The following is a 14,891-nucleotide window of genomic DNA, read 5'->3' on the forward strand; positions in this document are numbered from 1 at the left end:
AGGCACAGATGGCAGAGATTTGTTTACTGTAGTCATGGAAACCACAATTGGAGGGTCTCTGCCCTCATGTACATACTCTCAAACAAACACTTGTAGCTTCTAAACTAAAACACTCACACCTTCAAAAAACACACCATTGAATTCCTGACAAAAAACTCTACGCACTGATGTCTTTACATTGCACTTTTGACCAACATATGCTGAGTTATGACTGTGTTTCACAGTTAAACTGCCAAAATCCTCCTCTGCTCTCCACTCTCCGTCCAAAACTGCACAATTCTCACTCACAAAAATATGGTATTACATCGCACTTTGAAGCAACATATGCAGACTTATTTGATTTTCACACACTAACAATGTCCATTTCTCATCTGCTCTTCACTCTAACACAGATGACAGAGATTTGTTTTATGTTGCTATGGAAACCTCCACTCTGCACCTCTCCATTCTCACACAGATAACACACACCAGCAGGGGGAGGTGCAGCTACAGCGACAGCTGTCACCTGTGCTAGGATACATACAGGCTATCTCATCGTAAACTACATGCTCACAAACACATCTCACATCTCCACTCACACACACAAATAACAGAGAGCAGTAGAGTGGAGGTGCAGCTGCTCCTCCACTCTGCACCTATCCTCTCCACTCTCACACAAATAACTAACAGCAGCCAGGGAGGTGCATCTACAGCAACAGCTGTCACCTGTGATAGGAAAGGCAGAGGCTACTTCTCCATAAACTACATGCTCTCAAACACAAGTTCACAACCCACAAATACACATCACACGTCTTCAGAAAAACATCCATCTACAAATGTGGTATAAGTTTCGACTTTTAAGCAACATGTGCACAGCTCTTTGCTTTTCACACACTAAAAATGTCAAAATCCGCATCTGCTCTTCACACTGACACAGATGGCAGACATTTGTTGTCAGTTGTCATGTAAACCAAAAGGGGAGCATATCTTCCCTAATGGTACATACTCTCAAACAAACACTTTCAACATCTACAATACAACCCCCATACCTTTATAAAGCACACCATTTATTTCCTCACAAAATCTACGCAGATATGGTCTCACATTCCACTTTTCACCAACATATGCTGAGTCATGACTGTGTTTCACAGTTAAACTGCCAAATCCTCCTCTGCTCTCCACTCTGACACAGACGGCAGAGAGAGAGCAGAGAAGGGAGGGGCTCTCAAACCCTAGCAACAAGGCTCTGTGAAGTCTCAGCTCTCTCCTCAATGGTCAGATCTGACAGCTCTCTGCCAATCAGTTGCTGTGCTACAATGCACTTCATGACGTGTCATCATGCCACCTCTCTGCCAATCAGTTGCTGTGCCACAGAGCACTCGGTGACGTCTCCTCATACGAGCTGATAAAAGCTGACGGCTGCGGTCACCATTTTCTCTTGCTCTCGCGACTGGAGGTAAGTACTGTCTTCTCTGTAGCATGACTTATTGTTAGCTTTAGTCAGGTTGCTATTAATTCAGTATTTTCATTTGGTTATTCGACACTATTTCCGCTACTTACATGTGCTCCGTTAATACAGTAATGTTATCATGCACTTACAACCCCTATCTCCGCAGTCTTCATGCTACAAAGACGCAAGCTCCTGCTCGGCCATTTCACATCACCGGGACTCGGCCGCTAGCTCCTCGTCGGCCATTTCGCATCACCGCGACTCGGCCGCTAGCTCCTCGTCGGCCATTTCGCATCACCGCGACTCGGCCGCTAGCTCCTCGTCGGCCATTTCGCATCACCGCGACTCGGCCGCTAGCTCCTCGTCGGCCATTTCGCATCACCGCGACTCGGCCGCTAGCTCCTCGTCGGCCATTTTGCATCACCGCGACTCGGCCGCTGGCTCCTCGTCGGCCATTTTGCATCACCGCGACTCGGCCGCTAGCTCCTCGTCGGTCATTTAGCATCACCGCGACTCGGCCGCTAGCTCCTCGTTGGTCATTTACATAATTTTTTCCGTATGTATGTGTGTATGTATGTATGTGTGTGTATGTATGTATGTGTGTGTGTATGTATGTATGTGTATATATGTGTGTATGTATGTATATGTATACATATAAATGGAAAAAATATGGTTTTGTGTATATACATACATATTTTGTCTGTATACATGTGTATATATGTGCCTACATGTGTGTATACATATTTGTATTGCACATCTTTTCTATATCTACATCTTATTTCTACTTGTAATACTTTACAGTATGTATGACAATATATATTATTTACTATTACATTATTGCTATAATTATATTCAAACACCTTCATCTTTATGTTACAGATCCATACTTGTCCCTTGCTGCTCTGCTGCTTTGTCCTTCATCTACAACAACTCTTCTTCAGGAAATCTCGAATTTGAACAATCCACACACACACACAGCTACATACTTTACTGAAACACATAACTTTTGTCTACTTGACCACTTTTGCTTTGGTACACACACACACACACACACACACACACACACACACACACTCACTCTACATTTACTGGTTGCTCATCTCCCACAACCAAGGTAAGTTTAACTTCTTGTTTAATTCACCCACTTCTGAAGATCACGTCCCTCCTGTTTGTGAGTACAACTACCATTCTATACTTGTGCACTTTGCCTGTGAATGCTTAATTAATGCACACTTCTCTTTTGTAGATGCCCCGTTCCAAGTCCCACCGGCTTGCCCAGGCGGCCAAGCGGAGGATGGCGCAGCGGGAGCCTTGGACCCCTGGGCCACCTGTCCCCGAGTTTGTTGCTCGTATGTATCAACACTTTTTGAAGTACCAAACTCCTGCTACTCTTAACATGTGCTATAAAAACCATGTCTGCCTTTGCCTCTCATTCTAACATATCTCCATCCTAACAGGGCGCGGTACCGGACGCCGCCACCGCGTGCGGAGATGGCCAACTTCACTCTACACCAACCACTCCGTGAAGTTGGTCACTCCTGCACAGTCCCCCGGCCAGAAGGTACTGATCTTTCTCATTCTACATCATTGCACACATCTATGCACTCATACTTGCTGTCTGTTCTAAACATGTGCTTCTGTGACAGATGGTGTTCGTCCTCGGAGACTCCCACCTGCGTGCCATCGTCGACGGGTTCGTAAGTATGCCGCAGGGTTCTCTCACTTTTGGCTTCTTATCTGTTCCAGGTGGAGCCGCCTCTGACCTCAGGACCGAGGTCATGCATGCCGCCCTCCCCTGGACCCCGGACTTGGTGTGCGTGGGGGCCCCCAGCAACAACCTCACAGCCAGCAGGACTGTTGGTGAGGCGGCGTTGGACTTCAGTGCTCTCCTGACCACAGTCAGCAGCCTCTGGCCGACGGTGAGCTTCTGTTTGTCATATACTGTTACTATTATGACTTCCCTCCTACACAGTCACACTTGTTACTTATGTCATTTTATACAGTCATACATCACATTTGTTTCGTTTTGCCCTTCAAGGTGTTAGTGATGGATTTCCCTCCACGCTTAACCATCGATCCGGCCTTGCAGGACCTGCTACGTCAGGAATACCGCCGTGTCACAGCGCGCATGGGTATGTTAAACTTTTCCTCATCTCCTTCTCCAATCACATTCATACTTAAAAGTTCTACTATTGAATGTGCATTGAACCATTATCATACATATTTATGCTTACACATCTTTTAGGTATCCCATACGTGTCTATGGCGGAGCACCTCCCAGTCCATCGGTTGGAGCTGTGGTGCCACGACGGTGTAAGTACAGCTTTATGTCGTCGTTTACATATGTCATGTGCTTTAACTGCCCTCTTCTCCCATGCTACGTGACCCTACGCCATTCAAATCTGCTATGTTTTCCTGTCTTTCAGGTGCATCTCAGCGACTCCGATGGCATGCCGGTTGTGGTGGACCTGCTGTGGAACGCCGCGGTCCGTCAGCTCGCCCCCCCTCCACCACAGCCCACCGTGTCACCCCGCACATCGCCACGTGTGAGGGTGTCTCCAAGGGTGATCGTGACGGGACACGTTCCTGTGCCTCGTCGTCGTGACCCCCGGGAGTGGACCCTCGTTGGACGGGCATGCGCGGTAATGTATTAAACTACTACATTATCCAAATGCACATTTCTTAAACCTTCTTGTCACCAACAACAACTAATATTTGTCCTCCTTCCCCTCTTTGATTTCTGTTTGAAAGACTGGTACACCTCCGGCCCGACAGTCTCCCATCCCGTCCAACCCGGTGTGGTTCAGCAGTGACATGCTGGATGCCATGGAGAAGGTTTCACCTTCTTCTGGCTCCGGCTGCACTGCAGCTCCACCAGCTGGCCAGGTAACTATACCACCCATTACATGTACTGTTTCAAGCCTACATGCATATCAGATGTTGTAAACAATAATTCTCTCCTTTGTTCAGCCTTCCCCTGGGTACGGGAAGCGCCAGCGACAACGTGTTGCCTCAAAGCCCAAAGGAGGAAAGCGACAGGTTGGTGTTTTTATCTTTTCTTCCAATAACTGCAATATAACTTATACCTGCATTTTTACTTAAACCTATGAATCCACTTTTTTTGTGCTGACTCTCCTTTGCTTTTATTTAGGTGCTGGCAACACCACCTGCCCATCTGACCGTGTCTGCCTCCAAGCCCCGTCCAGCAGCGCAGCAGGTTAGCCTTGCTTTAATTACATACAGTTTACTTCTTCTTGCTCATTCAAATCACCAACATTTCCTCTCCTACTTCATTTACATTTAACATTCTGTTTTCGTCTTCTATCAGGGGGAGGCGGCAGCCAAGGCGTGCGTGGAGGAGTCTGCGGTGCCACTGACTGCTGCCGTGGTGCCAGAGGGTTCGAAGAGGGAGGTTGCCGCAGCTCGCCCTGCCTTGCTGACGGAAGCGACTGTCCAGGAGCCAACGCAGACGACGCACACGCCCGGCAAAGCTAAGTTTGATTTCTCTATGTTCTCTGTGCATGATGTGAAAGCAGCTAATGCAGATTCCAATGGCAATGATGTGGCAATGGTGGCTCCTAATAGCAGAGGGATTAAGGTAGGCAAGGTTGTCAAGGGCTCATTTCACCAGGGACATGAGCAGTTTAAGTATGGAGGACTGCAGTGTATGGCTATTGCTTTGGTCAGCATAGCCAAACACACTTACAGCACTGTCTTCTCCTGGAAAAGAGGTGATCTGGATCAGGTCTTAATTGAAGGAGATCAGTTATACACCTTCCTGCGTGACAGTGGCTCTTTTACACATCCCTCAAACCTGCTATCTGTTCCTGATCTGCCACAGCACTTGGAAGTTGATGGACAGATATGCAGTTTCCATTTTGGGGATGTGTTGTTGGGTGAAGTTGGTGTGACTGAAGGGGACCTGGTTGACTTTGGTGTCTTTATCAGTCTGCGTGATGGACTGGCCAGGATCTTCAGTGAGTACAGCACATGTCTTATGACACTGTGTGGCAACACCACTTCCATCATCCATCAGGATGGACAGTTTGCTGTTGTCGACAGTCACTCACGTAATTATAGTGGCTTGTCACATTGCCGTGGTACCAGTGTGGTTCTGCATTTTGCATGTCTTGAGGACCTGTATCATTACATCTGCTGTTTGGCTGAGACTCTCAGTTCAAACCAAAAACTCTTTGAACTCTGTGGTGTTGTTGTGTGTCTGGATGTAAATCCAGTTCCATCTGGACAAATTTGTATTGTTGAGGCAAGTGAAGCAACACAGTCTACTTTTGAAAAAAAAGTACATGACTCCAGCATGTCCGATGGTTTTGTTACTGTACCTACAAGTCTGGCTATGTCTAACATTGCTGACCAGACTTCGTCTTCTAATCTCAGCACTGTGTCACAGGAAGGACCACACGGTACTTATGGCACAAAGCGCAACATTTCTCCTGACACCCACGTGTCAAAGAAATTAAAGACGCTTGAAGACTGTAACCTTAAAACAGACATACAATTTATTAGCGCTGTCACAAACGACGCGCTGCTGTTTTGTCCTCTCGGTGTGCGTAATTGTCAGGCTGTGTGTCATAAGTTAAATATTGACTTTGACAAGGTCAATCCTCCACTCTCCTCAGAAGTTGGATTGATCGGTCCTCCATGTAAGAATGAGAGGATCGTTGCTGATGGGAACTGCTTCTTCAGGGCCATCTCTCAGGCAGTGAGTGGCTCTCAGAAGCACCATCGGACGATTAGATCAGCTGTTTGTAAAGAGCTGGAGAGAAATGCTCAGAAATATGTCTCTCTTTTGAGAAGACAGTATTCGTCTGTGTCACAGTACCTCCAGCAGTCCAGGATGAAATATGTGAACACTTGGGCCACAGAGGTGGAAATACAGGTCACAGCAGATTTGTTAGCAGTTAGTGTTTGTACGTTTGTGGATGGACGTTGGATTAAGTATAGCAGTGCCAGTGACCTGTTGCACTCACAGTGCATTTATTTACAAAACATCCTGGACAGGCATTTTGAGAATGTGGTCTGTGTGTCTAAGCCTGGACAACAGACCTGTTATGGTTGTTGTAAAGTTGTGGATGGAACATCTTACACCTTGAGGACTAGAATGCAGGATGTTGTTGGCATATCATCCACAGAGTGTAACTTTCCAATTGTTGTCTCCGACAAAGGTCTTGACATTGATAAGGCTGTGTTAGATGACAGGAGGATAAAAGTTAAGACTACATCTAAGATATCAAAATACTTGACAGAAAAGAAAAGGACACAGCAAAAATTGAGTATGATGATTAGGAACCTAAACACCACAACTTGCAGAAAACCATATTCTCAAAGTGTTCACTATAGGGAAAGGAAAAAATTACAAAATCGCATTAAGTATCACACACATTTAGAACATAAACAGAATGTAAAACAAAAGAGTAAAACTACAAGTATCACAAAGTACAAGCAAAACACCCAGCATAGACAGAAAGTAAAGGAAAAAAGTAAAGCCAAAAGTCTGGTAAAATATCGACTAAACATTAAGCACAGACAGCATGTTAAATCAAAAAGTTTGGAAAAATATAAACACAATGTCCAACATAGACAGCAAGTTAAAGCAAGGAGCGTGCAAAAATATAGAGAAAACATGCTACATAGACAATGTGTAAAAGACAGGAGTTTCATTAAATATAACGAAAATATTCTGCACAAACAGAAAGTTAGAGCCAGGAGTAGCCACAGTATTAAGAGAAAGTACCATCACAGTCCACAATTTAAGCAGAAAGTTATTGCTACGGTTAGACAGAGTAGAAATGAAACAGCTGTAAAGTCTCAAGACTTCAACTTTGTCATGGAACGATTCTTGGAGAAGGTTAGAGACGGCCCTGAGTTCATTTGTTGTGTCTGTCATCGGTTGTTGTTCAGAACTCAGGTGCTGGGTTGTAGTTACGAAATGTACGCTGGAAATTCTGCTAGAGTAGCGGTTGCTAACCGATGCATAAGTGACACGTATTTGCATAGGTGTTGTAGTGATTGTGTTGTTCCTTGTGTGTTGGCAGCTTGTAGAGGGGAACTTTGGATCTGCCATACGTGTCACAGTAAGATTTCCAAAGGGCAGATTCCAGCTGAGTGTTGGGTCAACAACCTGACACCGGATCCCATTCCGCCGGAACTGGGATGCTTGAATAGCTTGGAGCAACACTTGATTGCGCTGCATATTCCGTTCATGAAATTGTTGGCATTGCCCAAAGGGGGGCAGAACGGAGTACATGGGCCGGTAACATGCGTTCCGGCTAATGTCGTGCAGACAACCAATGTGTTGCCTAGGACTAGCGTGGAAGGGTCCATGATGCAGGTCAAACTTAAACGCAAGTTGACCTACAAAGGCCATTATCGATATCAGTTTGTCGACAGTACACGAGTAAGACAGGCGCTGCACTTTTTGAAAAGGAATAATCCTTTCTACAAGGACATTGACTTCAATGAGGATTGGGTCAATGACTTTTGTCGCCAGGACGATGGCGAGACTGAGGAGGTTCAGTCTGACGGTGAGGACGGAGCTGTCGTAGATGGGGCAGAGTCTTGTGAGCAGAAGCAGGTCGTTTCAGAGGGTGCTGTGACAGCTCCGTCAGGTGGTCAAGACGACGTGATAGATGATTCAACAGAAATAATTCAAGATGAACTGTTGCATGACAGACAGCAGCACTGCATGTTTCAGGACACTTGTCTTATGCCTGTTGATATTGGTCAGGAAGCATTAGACCAGTATTTCGAGGACATCATCAACGTGGCGCCTGCGGAAGGGAATAGTCCAGTTAGGCTGCTTTCTGACCACACGAACGAGGCCAAGTGTTTCCCCGTCTTGTTTCCTCTGGGAAGGAAAACATTTCACGACGGGCGCTCGCAAGCGTTGACATTGACGCGGTACTTCAACAACCGGATTATGCATGCGGATGGCCGCTATTCCGGCAACGTTGAGTACATTTTTTTCAGTCAGTACATGTCTGAGACTGAGCAAGTGTCCTCTAAAGTTTCCGTGGCAGGGCGTAAGGGTAGGGCAGGTCACAAGTCCCAGAAGGTTAGCGCAGCGATGCTGATGAACGAGGACACTTTGAAGCAGATGTTGCAGGTCGACGAGGGCTTCAGATTTCTGAAGCCCATTCGAGGAACGCCTGCCTTTTGGCAGTCTGTTCAAAAGGACCTGTTAGCATGCGTCCGTCAGCTTGGGATTCCGACGTGGTTCTGTTCGTTTTCGTCTGCTGATCTGCGCTGGCAGAATCTCCTGACCAGTATCCTGAAGCAGGAGGGCAGAACGCAGACGGTAGAGGATTTGGAGTGGGCAGACAGGTGCGAGCTGTTGCGGAGGAACCCCGTGACAGCCGCGAGGATGTTTGACTACAGGTGGCATTGCTTCTTGAATGAGGTTCTCAAGTCTCCTTCACAACCGATTGGCAAAATCACAGATTACTTTTATAGGGTAGAATTTCAGCAGCGCGGCTCCCCTCATGTCCACTGTCTGTTTTGGATTGAGGGGGCTCCCCAAATTGATAAGAACACAGATGAGGAGGTGGTGGCATTTATTGACCAATATGTCACCTGCGACTTAAACCCTGACGATGACACGTTATCGGCTATCGTGGCATCGGTTCAAGCCCACTCCAGGCGACACACCAAATCCTGTCTGAAACACGGAACGTGTCGCTTCCATTTCCCAAAAGTTGTTTCGGCACGAACTTTTGTTTGTAAAACGGAAATTAAAACCTGTACCTGTGATCCGAAGGCAAGAGAGAATCCTCAGTCAACAAGCGTGCCGGTCTGTAATTGTTTTCAAGACACGAATCCCATTAATAAGGAGACGGCACACGCCATTTTGAAAGCCGTGAAGAAGGCTGTTAAAAAAGCGGACGCAGGAGAAGTTGTTCCAGACTCTGGGCATTAATCAGGAGATTTTTGAGCTGGCTTATAAGCGCCTGCACACAAAGACTAGGGTAGTCTATAAAAGAGGGGTAAAGGACGTCTGGGTGAACCAGTATAATAAGAAATTGTTGAAGTGCTGGAATGCTAACATGGACATTAGCTTTGTCACCGATGCCTATGCAGTAATCATTTATATCATTTCGTATATAACCAAAGCCGAGAGAGAAATTGGGCTTTTATTGGCCAACGCACAAAAAGAAGCATCCAAACAATCAAATCTCTCTGCTAGAGAGGCTTTGAAAAAACTAGGAAGTGTGTATTTGCACAACAGGGACGTTTGTGCCCAGGAGTCGGTGTACAGGCTAACGAACATGCATCTGAGGGAGTGTTCCAGAAAGGTCGTGTTTGTGCCAACAGGGGCAAATGTAGTTAGGATGAGTTTACCCCTCAGTGTGTTGAGGCAGAAAGCTGCTTGTGGTGACATGAGGTCAGAGGATATGTGGATGCCAAATATCGTTGATAGGTATAGGAGCAGGCCAGATGACCAGGTGTTCGAGGACATGTGTATGGCTACGTTTGCGTCTGAGTATCGTCTTCTCAGCAAGAATGAAAAGTCCAAGAACATGATTCAACTGAAGAATGGACTTGGCTTCATCTCGAGGAGAACGCGGTCTCAGTTCGCTGTTGTGCGCTACATGCGGTTTGATTTAGAAAAGCAAGAGGAAGCACACTATCAGAGTCTGCTTCAGATGTATCTCCATTACAGAATTGACGCAGATCTGAAACCTGAGGGGTTTCATCTGTTCAGTCAGTTCTATAAGGATGGAGAGGTTAGGTTCAGGGACGGTTCGTTGAAGCCGGTTCAAAGCGTCGTCGATGAGAACAGGGCCAGGTTTGAGGTCGATTGTCCTGAGTTGGATCACGCTGAGGAGATTGCTCAGCAAGGTCAGGTCGATGAGGATGTTTGGGGGGAGCTCTGTCCTGAGCTGGAAGCGGAACGCATCGAGTGTTTAGAGGAGATGAAAGAGCAAAGGCAAGGCGAAAATGCTGATGAGCATTTGGCCGACGCCTTACAAAATGTTCCCGATTTGGCGGCTGCCAAACCAAAAACAGATGTGTTTTTGGAGAGGAACAGGAGCATTTTGCCCAGAAGTGACGGCTTGGCCTTAGTTAGGTCTCTGAACGAGACGCAAATGGCTGTCTTCAACAAAGTTAGACAGTGGTGTCTGCAGAAGGCCATGGGTAAGAACCCAGAGCCTCTGCATGTGTTTTTGACAGGCGGTGCAGGGACGGGGAAAAGTCACTTAATTAGGGCCATTCAGTACGAGGCCGGGAGACTGCTGGCAACACTTTGTCATCAACCAGATAGCATTTCGGTTCTGTTAATGGCCTCCACGGGCATAGCTGCATACACTTTAAATGCAGCAACAATTCATCACTCGCTGAGTATTGGCACACACTCCAGCTTGCCTTACACACCCTTGGGAGAAGACAAACTGAACTCTCTAAGGGCCACATTTAGAGACCTCCAAATTGTCATCATTGATGAGATTAGCATGGTTGATCACAATCTGTTGGCATACGTCCACGGCAGGTTGAGGCAGCTAAAACAGACCGGTGACTTTTCCCCATTTGGTAATGTTAGCGTCATAGCCGTCGGTGACTTCTACCAGTTGCCTCCCGTTAAAGGGAAGCCGCTGTACGCTGGTCAGGTTGGTGTGGACCTGTGGTGCCACTTTAGCGTGGTGGAGCTGACCACTGTCGTCAGACAGAAGGACAGCTCCTTTGCTGAGATGTTGAACAGGCTTCGGGTGCGTTCCAAGAAAACCCCCATGTTAGACGGCGACGTCCAAATTTTGAAATCGCGAGAGACAGGGGAAGATAGCTCGGCCTTGCATATTTTCACCACAAATGTGCAAGTGGAAGAATTTAATTTGAACCAGTTGTTCCGCACGTGCCCAGATTATGTTGAAATTGACGCTAAAGACTTTACGCCGAACCGCAAAACCGGCAAATTGGAACCTGGAATCATTAGCAAGGGGCAGGGCACGTGTTTGGAATCTAAATTGTGTTTGGCCAAAAACGCCAGAGTCATGCTCTGTCGTAACGTCGACGTCCAGGACGGTCTGGTCAATGGCGCGTGTGGCACTGTCACCTACATTGAATTTGGCCCCGACCCCACATTTCCTCTGAGAATTTACGTCAAGTTCGATGACGAAAACATTGGCAGACAGAGGAGGACAGAGCGTCCACACGCAGCAGTAGAATACAGGCATTCTACTGCTATTGAACCAGACAGGGAGAAGACCAGGAAGCGCGGTTGTGTGCGGGTGCAGTTTCCCCTCAGGCTAGCGTGGGCTTGTACAGTCCACAAAGTACAGGGGTTGACTGTAGACCAGGCTGTTGTGTGTTTAAAGAAGGTATTTGCACCTGGGCAGGCGTATGTAGCTCTCAGTCGTGTTAGGGCCTTGTCGGGACTGATCATCAAGGACTTTGAAGAAAAGGCCATTTACTGCAAGGACACCATTAAGGAGGCCATGGCTAGCATGCCTCCATTTTTGATTGAGCAGCCTTCATCAAATACACAGTTCGCGGTGTATTTGATGAACGTACAAAGTTTAAGTCGCCACCTGCTAGACTTGGTGTCCTGCACGCAGCATTTGCAGCTTAACTGCATTGCTGTCACAGAAACATGGCTCACTGCACAGTCCTCATTGGACTGTGTGCAAATCTCTGGCTACGATTTCCACAGTCGTCCTCGGTCTCTGTGTTACAGCGCCGCTGACCCCACATTCTCCAAATTCCAGCAGTTAGAACGCGGTGGCGTCGGCCTGTATAGTTTAGCCCATTCGGACGTCGACATTCTGCAGGTACCCGATTTCAATCTGGAGTGCTTGGTGTGCCTGCACAAAAAATTGAGCATTTCCCTGGCCGTCATTTACCGTCCACCAGCGTATCCAAATTTGCTGTTCAAAGGCAATGTGGGGAGGTTGCTTGACTGGTTAACTCCGACAAGTAACACTGTTGTAGTCATGGGAGACTTTAACGAGAACATTTTGAAAGGGTCATCAATTTGTAAATTTATGGAAGAAAAAGGGTTCACCCAACACGTGACACAAGAGACCACAGAAAAGGGGACGCTAATTGACCACGTTTACGTTAAAACGTCACAGTACGACGTGGAATGTGCAGTCTGGCCAGCCTACTTCAGCGATCACGAAGGGATCCTGTGTAGGTTTTCTGTTTCAGATGATCAGGGGGAGTTCGATGACCTCGCCAGTTTGTTTAGCTTGGATGACTTTGAGGATTTCCAGGGCGATTCTGACCACCAGGATGACTGAGTGTCAAAGCTACATGGCTGTCCCAGGTCAAATACTAGCCTCATGTCAGCTCAGTTGGCTCTGTGTGTGCTGGTAGGACAAGTTGACTCGGACCTGTTGTTGATAGGAAGCCTGGCATGACTGTTGGCATTTGTTAGTGTAGAAAGTCCCACTCCACCTCTCTGTGCCCTTTTTAACCTTTTAACTTTTTAAACCTTTTTAACTTTGGCTATTTATTCTGTGCATGTCTTGACATGCACGGTTTTTAAGGTATTTATTCATGTATTTATTATTAACTTATTCCACTGTCACGCACTGCACTTACTGCAGTTTTGTAGTGACTATGAGTTGGTAGTTTAGCTCCACGAATCATGGTTCCACTGGTGCTGCGTGACAATCATGGGTCACAGCACGTTGTTGTTGTTGTTGATATTTATAGTTGTTGGTCATTTATAGTTGTTGTGAGTCACTGTCTGTCACATTATTGCTGTTGGTCTCTTATGAATGTTTTATAAATGTATTCTGTATGTATTTTTGCCTGTTGTCTCTCCTCCCAGCCCCCTCCCTCTTTGTCTCTCTCTCTCTCTCTGTATCTCTCTCCTCTTCTCCCACTGCCCCCGCCCCTCACCCCCAAGTCTATCTCCCCTCTCCACCCCAGCCCCATCTCTCTCCCTCTCCCTCTCAACCCCAACCGGTCCAGGCAGGTGGCCGCCCACTTTGAGCCTGGTTCTGCCTGAGGTTTCTTCCTGTAAAAGGGAGTTTTTCCTCACCACCGTTGCCAAGTGCTTGCTCATGTGGGAATGTTGGGTTTCTTTCACTAAACTTGTAAATAGTTTGTTCATTGAACCCCAACGGGGAGAAATTTCATTTAAGTTCTAAATTACTTTCATTATGTTCACTGTATGTTCTAAATGCATTTTTATTTGACTTCAGATTTATAATTTACATTTTGTTACACATGCAGTGACTGTCTCTAATTGACGTTTTGTTCAAATTAATCAGTTAATAAATTCACATGTTCACCACAGCTGATGTCTGTCTTTTATTGTCACAATAACAGTGTACATGGACAATGAATGTTGAACTTTCTAATCCACAGTCAAATGTCCTGTTTTCAATGCTGGATTTTGCCACATTCATGCTTGATGATATTCAGCAACTGAACTGGAAGAACCACAGTAAAGTGACAGCCAACAGGTAGCACAGACAATGATGAACACAAGGGTCAATATGAAGCTGTCACATCTGCAGTCACACTTTGGGTCCAACTGGAGCTTCTACCTCCTCAACTTCAACTCTCACCACTTTGATACCAACATGGATGGAGGAGCACTTCTCCATCACCCTGGGATTGATGATGTCATTCAACACCTTCACTAGGAGAAGCACATCAAACTTAGACAAAGGTAGGACAGAAGATGACAGGCAGACGGATCAATGCTGTCAGCTCAGCACTTGGAGTCACAACTGAAAAAGATGGTCTTAAATATTACTATTGGCCAACATATGGAGAGTTAATGACTGTTTTTCACAGTAAAACTGGCAGAATCCTCCTCTGCCCTTCAGTCTAAAAAAGATGGTAGAGATTTGTTATCTGTTGTCATGGAAACCAAAAGGCAGCATCTCTGCCCTCATGTACATACTCTCAAACAAACACTTGTAGCTTCTAAACTAAAACACTCACACCTTCAGAAAATACACCATTGAATTCCTGAGAAAAAACTCTACGCACTGATGTCTTTACATTCCACTTTTGACCAACATATGCTGAGTTATGACTGGTTTTCACAGTTAAACTGCCAAATCCTCCTCTGCTCTCCACTCTGACACAGATGGCAGAGAGCGAGCAGAGAAGGGAGGGGCTCTTAAAGGGCCGGCTCTCATCTCTGCAGTCACACTGTGCAGCAAACTGAGGCTCGTATCTCCTAAACTACAAGGCCTAGGGATTTGCCGATTACACCGTTGGATTGGGGCCGGCGATCCGGCCGCGGTTAGGCGGGGGCTCAGGCCCTAACAACGCTGCTTGCAGCTTTAATTAGGGCCTGAGCCAGTCCCTGGCGAAGACCCTATTATGTTTCGAAGTCACACTCGCCACTTCAAAAGTAAATTTGACCCCCTAAACATGCATGAAAACTCACCAAATTTGGTAAGCACATCGGGTGCGGCGAAAAATTCGATAATTAAAAAAAAAAGAGGCGCTCTACTCAATAGCGCCACCTACATACACAAAA

At 46.5% G+C, this 14,891-nt stretch overlaps 2 protein-coding genes across 2 annotated transcripts; both read left to right on the plus strand.

Annotated features, from left to right (window-relative positions):
- The first annotated feature begins 2,529 nt into the window (after positions 1-2,529).
- Positions 2,530-3,636, plus strand: LOC147264584 (uncharacterized). Its single transcript, XM_086202346.1, has 5 exons — positions 2,530-2,778; positions 2,887-2,990; positions 3,076-3,348; positions 3,468-3,561; positions 3,614-3,636. The coding sequence occupies exons 1-5, from the start codon at positions 2,676-2,678 to the stop codon at positions 3,634-3,636; spliced, it is 597 nt and encodes a 198-aa protein (XP_086058472.1). The 5' UTR covers positions 2,530-2,675.
- A 43-nt stretch (positions 3,637-3,679) lies between these two features.
- On the plus strand, positions 3,680-13,671 carry LOC147264585 (uncharacterized). Its single transcript, XM_086202340.1, is given in 7 exon segments — positions 3,680-3,742; positions 3,856-4,071; positions 4,181-4,315; positions 4,400-4,468; positions 4,581-4,646; positions 4,758-9,331; positions 9,333-13,671. Coding segments are annotated over 7 exon segments (8,460 nt in total). The 5' UTR covers positions 3,680-3,691; the 3' UTR covers positions 12,682-13,671.
- Positions 13,672-14,891: the final 1,220 nt, after the last annotated feature.

Source organism: Aulostomus chinensis, chromosome 4, assembly GCF_037954235.1.
Source record: "Aulostomus chinensis isolate RoL2024-O1b breed Wild chromosome 4, RoL_Achi_v1.0, whole genome shotgun sequence".
NCBI classification, from domain to species: domain Eukaryota; kingdom Metazoa; phylum Chordata; class Actinopteri; order Syngnathiformes; family Aulostomidae; genus Aulostomus; species Aulostomus chinensis.

Coding starts and splice junctions, on each gene's coding strand:
- LOC147264584 (XM_086202346.1), top strand. CDS start 2,676: ATGCCCCGTTCCAAGTCCCACCGGCTTGCCCAGGCGGCCAAGCGGAGG. Junction 2,779..2,886: donor TGTCCCCGAGTTTGTTGCTC/GTATGTATCAAC, acceptor CCATCCTAACAG/GGCGCGGTACCGGACGCCGC. Junction 2,991..3,075: donor CACAGTCCCCCGGCCAGAAG/GTACTGATCTTT, acceptor CTTCTGTGACAG/ATGGTGTTCGTCCTCGGAGA.